The 6,000-nt window shown below is 44.8% G+C and overlaps 1 protein-coding gene across 1 annotated transcript in view; it reads right to left on the reverse strand.

The window, feature by feature from the left end:
• Positions 1–3,168, reverse strand: part of LOC126176805 (cholinesterase-like) — a 69,789-nt gene extending 66,621 nt beyond the window's left edge. The window contains exons 1-2 of the mRNA XM_049923985.1: positions 3,067–3,168; positions 2,463–2,597 (exon numbers count right to left, since the gene is read on the reverse strand). Of these exons, the coding sequence (XP_049779942.1) occupies positions 2,463–2,597; positions 3,067–3,159 (228 nt within the window). The 5' untranslated portion in view covers positions 3,160–3,168. The remainder of the gene's footprint in view (positions 1–2,462; positions 2,598–3,066) is intronic.
• Between the last annotated feature and the right edge of the window lie 2,832 nt (positions 3,169–6,000).

Consider the following 6,000-nt stretch of genomic DNA (forward strand, 5'->3'; position numbering starts at 1 on the left):
TCAAAATGAGCAGCAGGCGTCTTAAATCGAGCATGGCTACGAATATGGGTGCAACAACAACAATAACTTAAAGAATTGTTTAAATCCTAGCAGCAGGCCCACCTGAAGCAGTTCCCCAAAAACTGTGTTTCTGGTGCAGTCATCAACTGGAAACCGAAAAACATACCATCAGTCAATCTCCCCGAAGATGTTTAATATCGTAACATTAGATGAACTACTTGTTTCGCAAATACTATAGCGTTTATGATACAGTGGGAAGTAGTTTTAAATGAAATTTCTTTTATCATACCCCGTTGCCACCGCCTAGTCAGTTGTAAGTATTTTGTCAAACTAATATTTGTGCCTGGTCCAAAATTTGGCAGGCGTCTAAATGTTGTACTTTGCTGTTTAACATTCGGATAGATGAAGGCGTGAGCCGAAATCTGCAGCGTGTTTAGATGATACTCTCCGAAGGCTGAAACATGGATTATACACTGCTGGTCATTAAAATTGCTACACCAAGAAGAAATGCAGATGTTAAACGGGTTCATTGAACAACTATATTATACTAGAACTGACATGTGATTACATTTTCGCCGCGCGGGATTAGCCGAGTGGTCTAAAGGCGATCCAGTCATGGACTGTGCCGCTGGTCCCGGCGGAGGTTCTATTCCTCCCTTGGGCATGGGTATGTGTGTTTGTCCTTAGGATAATTTAGGTTAAGTAGTGTGTAAGCTTAGGGACTGATGACCTTAGCAGTTAAGTCCCATAGGATTTAAAAAAAAAATTCATTTTCACGTAATTTGGGAGCATAGATCCTGAGAAATCATAACCAGAACAACTACTGCTGGCCGTAATAACGGCATTGATACGCCTGGGCATTGAGTTAAACCGAGCTTGGATGGCGTGTACAGGTACAGCAGCCCATGCAGCTTCAACACGATACCACAGTTCATCAAGAGTAGTGACTGGCGTATTGTGACGAGCCAGTTGCTCAGCCACCATTGAGCAGACGTTTTCAATTGATTAGAGGTCTAGAGAATGTGCTGGCCGGGGCAGCAGTCAAACATTTTCTGTATCCAGAAAGGCTCGTACAGGACCTGCAACATTATCCTGCTGAAATGTAGGTTTTCGCAGGGATAGGATGATGGGTAGAGCCACGGGTCGTAACACATCTGAAATGTAACGTCCAATGTTGAAAGTGCCGTCAATGCGAACAAGAGGTGAACGAGACGTATGACCAATGGCACCCCATACCATCACGCCGGGTATTACGCCAGTATGGCGATGACGATTACACGCTTCCAATGTGCGTTCACCGTTATGTCGCCAAACACGGATGCGACCATCATGATGCTGTAAGCAGAACCTGGATTCATCCGAAAAAATGAAGTTTTGCCATTTGTGCACCCAGGTTCGTCGTTGAGTACACCATCGCTGGCGCTCCTGTCTGTGATGCAGCGTCAAGGGTAACCGCACCTATGGTCTCCGAGCTGATAGTCCATGCTGCTGCAAACGTCGTCGAACTGTTCGTGAAGATGGTTGTTGACTTGCATACGTCTGTTGGCTCAGGGATCGAGACGTGGCTGCACGATCCGTTACAGCCATGCGGATAAGATGCCTGTCATCTCCACGGCTAGTGATACGAGGCCGTTGGGATCGAGCACGGCGTTCCGTATTACCCTCCTGAACCCACCGATTCCATGTTCTGCTAACAATAATTTCATCTCGTCCAACGCAAGCAGCAATGTCGCGATACGATAAGCAGCAATCGCTATAGGCTACAATCCGACGTTTAACAACGTCGGAAACGTGATGGTACGCATTTCTCCTCCTTACACGAGGCATCACAACAACGTTTCACCAGGCAACGCCGGTCAACTGCTGTTTGTGTATGAGAAATCGCTTGGAAACTTTCCTCATGTCAGCACGTTGTAGGTGTCGCCACCGGCGCCAACCTTGTGTGAATGCTCTGAAAAGCTAATCATTTGCATATCACAGCATCTTCTTCCTGTCGATTAAATTTCGCGTCTGTAGCACGTCATCTTCGTGGTGTAGCAATTTTAATGGCCAGTAGCGTAAAATTCATAAAACTGAACTGAACTCCGTCCGAACAGGCCATGAAATCCCAGTGGTACCGACCAGCGCCACTGGATGCGGATATCGAGGGGGCTTGCGGTCTGCACACCGCTTTCCCGGCAGTATGTCAGTTTACGGGACCGGTGCCGCTACTTCACAATCCAGTAGCTATTCAGTTGCCTCACGACGGCTGAGTGCACCCCGCTTGCCAACAGTGCTCAGCAGATCAGAAGGTCGCCCATCCAAGTGCTAGCCCAGCCCGACAGCAGTTAACTTCGGTGTTCAGACGTGAACCGGTGTTACCACTGCGGCAAGGCCGTTGGCTGACAAAATTCTCTCAGACTGTTCAACATTTGTTCGATTGCTTCCTAAGACAGTCTCACGTTCACACAGTGATTACTCACTTGGAAGCGCAGCTCGCCGAGTGGAGGCTGAGCATACGGGATGCCCAGGAAGGCCGTGTAGGAGGTGTTGTAGACGCTCGTGGCTGTGGTCCCTCTCAGCGTTCCCTGCTCCACGGTCACCAGCACGTCTTCCGTCTGCAATCAGTAGAATATTTGCCTCCAAATGACTGTAGATGGTGAATGTAATGAAGGGAAGAAAACATTTTTGTTCAGCAAGTATGACAGGAAACACATTGCAAATAATGTGAGCAGACCTTGGGAATATTCTATTTCGAGAATCAATGAATAAAATGCGAAGATATTTTACCAAATGCTTTAGAGATAAGACGTATGACCCCTTTATTTATTTACCTAAATAAAGTTATTGACATTCACCTCCCTCTAACAGCACCCGCCAATATCACTAACAAATTAACTGCGTCGGTAGCCTCCCGAGAGAACTGTGCTTCACGCTACAAGGCGGAAAGAAATTTAAATTAATAATGTATTGACTCACGACGCAGAAAAGCAAAGAGGATCGCTCTTATTATGAATAAGACAGAAATTGTTTTACGTTATTCTCTATACTTCCATGTGGTGAAAAGGAGCGAAAAGAAGCCGTTACCTTGACAACTGTTGCAAAGGTGAATAACAGCAACGCTGCGACTGTTGACCGACGTGAATGCATAGCGATGGTTAGTGTGCAAGTTCTCAGCATAATCACACAACAACAGACAGTTACTGACCCAATCACCTCAGTAGTTGTCTGGATGACTCAGGGGTATCAGTTTACAATTATCTGATAAGATTAATTTCTGCGAGTTGCCACTGCGGATGTAGCTACTCCTTTGCTCTGAACGACGCCCTTGACCACTGGACAATAAAATCACTGTATAATTCGTTTGATAAGAACATTATCTGATGATGACTGTGTTTATGGTAAGATAAGTTAATAAAAGTGGAAACTCTAACAGGTTCTACTATCCGTAAGATAACAGGCTTTCAAAGTTAAGTTGCCATTGCGAGTAGCATTATCTTTAAAAGCTGTCATGAGAAAGTGAGCAGTTAACTGATCCACGTTGCAATATTTTACTCGATGCAATTTGAGGCTAGTGAACTATTTAACGGAAATTATGATTACGAGATAATTTTAAGAGGGAAAAACTGTTGAACATAGCATAGGTTTTGTGTGATGCACAGTTGCTGTTACATATTTCTACGTGTTTTTAAGGGGACTGTAATACATACCGTTTTATGCAGGAAAGTTTCCCTAGAACGGTTTTGTTTTTAACGAGGATATCTAATAAACTCACAGTTTTACCTTCTCCGCAGACATTGACGTTTCTTTCTCAGTTAATACCAAAAATTGATTCATATGACACGAATCAGGTTTATCGCAGAAACTTTGTATGTATAACGAGCTGTGGTATACTCTGTCGAACATGACACATTAAGCCCTATGTTAACCGTAGTGGCTCTACCAAGAGCTTCATACAAATGTTGCTACTTTTTACGAACAGCTGTAAGCTGAGCTGATAGACATATATATACTTGCTTCATATCGCTCCTGCAAACTGTTCTGGCGAGTAAGTAACAGGGCAAATGCCACTGAGACACATCGCGTACCTTCTAGTAGGTAGGTACGGTCTACAGAGGACAGCAGTCTGGTGCCCGATGGTCCACTGACAGTTTCTGACGTATCGTGCCGAAAATTCCCTCTACACATACGCGCACACTCCTGCACGGACACGCACACACAGATACACACACACAGACACACACACACACACACACACACACACACACACACACACACACAGAGAGAGAGAGAGAGAGAGAGAGAGACAGAGAGAGAGAGAGAGAGAGAGAGAGAGAGAGAAATCAGCGATGTCTTTCCGCGACGTCGCCAAAAATACGTGTACTTGCAAGGTACACTTACCCCAGAACTGTTGGTTACTAAATCATGCAGTAAATGAAGTTTTTACAAAGCATTAGCAGTACAAAGACCAAAATTATCTTAATGTACACACACAAGTTGTGAGAAATGCACACGTAGATCACAGGAAAATCAAAGGCAGTCTCTACAAAGCCATTAGACTGTGACGTCTCTCACTGCGTGAAGGTGAACGCACTTTACAGACGTTGATAACAACCAAAAAGACCCGTTACTGATCCACCCAGTGGCATGTCTCCCTCATCGGGCTAGAGATAAAAGAGTAAAGAAAATTCTCAATGACAAATGGTTCCCAGCATATACTGTAACATGAACGAATTAATAACCCACTTGAATCAGCTGAAATTCGTAGCGCAGGAAAGGCCATTTGCCACAAACCTACAGGAAACACTCTTCTCATCTGCGGCCTTACTGTATAACGTGAACGTGAAGGACGTCGAAGGACAACGAAAAGGAGGCGAGATAACCCCTCCCAGAAAGAGGAAGCTACGAAAAGAAGCCGCTAAAATGGGTGCTTTATTACCAAGAGCTTACAAGGTGTTGCCGTGGCACATTCGTGTGCTGTCTAAGATTGCAGTATGCTCGGTGCACCGACAATCATCGGATTCATTGGACAAAGTCGTTCTCAGGGATTTGATTAAGTAAATTCCTCGTCAACTTCTCCTTCATGGGAATATGACCGTCAGAAAATTTCGAAGGAGCTCCACAGATACTTGCCTCTGAAGCTGAGAACTCAAGAATGTCGTCAGTGGAACTGTCTATCTAAGCTACCAAAGAATGCAGTTCAGTCTCACATCAGGGTCCTTTCCTAGAGACGCCTTTCCATACGTTCCACTTACCCTTTCAGGCACTGCTTAGTAGGAGTTTGATATCGGTTTGTATTCTAGCTACCATTTCCTATCCTGGCTACAGCCCCAAGAATGAATGTGCACATTCGATGTCTGTAGTTGCTATTATTATTGTTATAGGTAAGTGTTCTTATTCTTCGTCTTCTTCTTCTCCTTCTTTTAGCAGCACAACAGAGACCAACAACAGTGGGATCCTCCACCTTGTCAAGACTATGAAAGCACAACATCCCAACTTGTCGGGATATGCAGCAGCGACACCAACCTTTAGCACAAGGGATCCTGTAGCGGAACTGGTCAGCATGTTGGAGCAGGACAATGATCTGTTATTGTCTCTGTCGCTCATCGCTAAAGACACCCAGCAGTAGAGCACGGATATACCTGTTCATGAGTCAAAGAAGAACGCCAGAGTCTTTCGAGTTCAGCAGCTACAACCTGCTTAGCAGCATCTGCAGTGCAGCAGGAGTCTCAAACAGCACGCCGCATGTCGAACACCAACGTACGCACGATTCAATGAACTATGGAACATTCCAGTGATAGTGCAAAGACAGAGTGTGAATGTTGTGGATGAGACGGTACCAGTTGCTCCAAGTGTGCTACTACTACTATGCGCTTCTACACATAAAATTTACCTGTTAGTAGGTCACAGCATGTGAATATAGGCATAGAAATAGGTGGTGACTGGTGTGTGGTGATGAATATTGAGAATAAAAAGAAGGGTATTAAAACGCAGTTTACTGATTCAGAATGTGGGGGAAGT

This window comes from Schistocerca cancellata, chromosome 3 (assembly GCF_023864275.1).
Source record: "Schistocerca cancellata isolate TAMUIC-IGC-003103 chromosome 3, iqSchCanc2.1, whole genome shotgun sequence".
Taxonomy (NCBI): domain Eukaryota; kingdom Metazoa; phylum Arthropoda; class Insecta; order Orthoptera; family Acrididae; genus Schistocerca; species Schistocerca cancellata.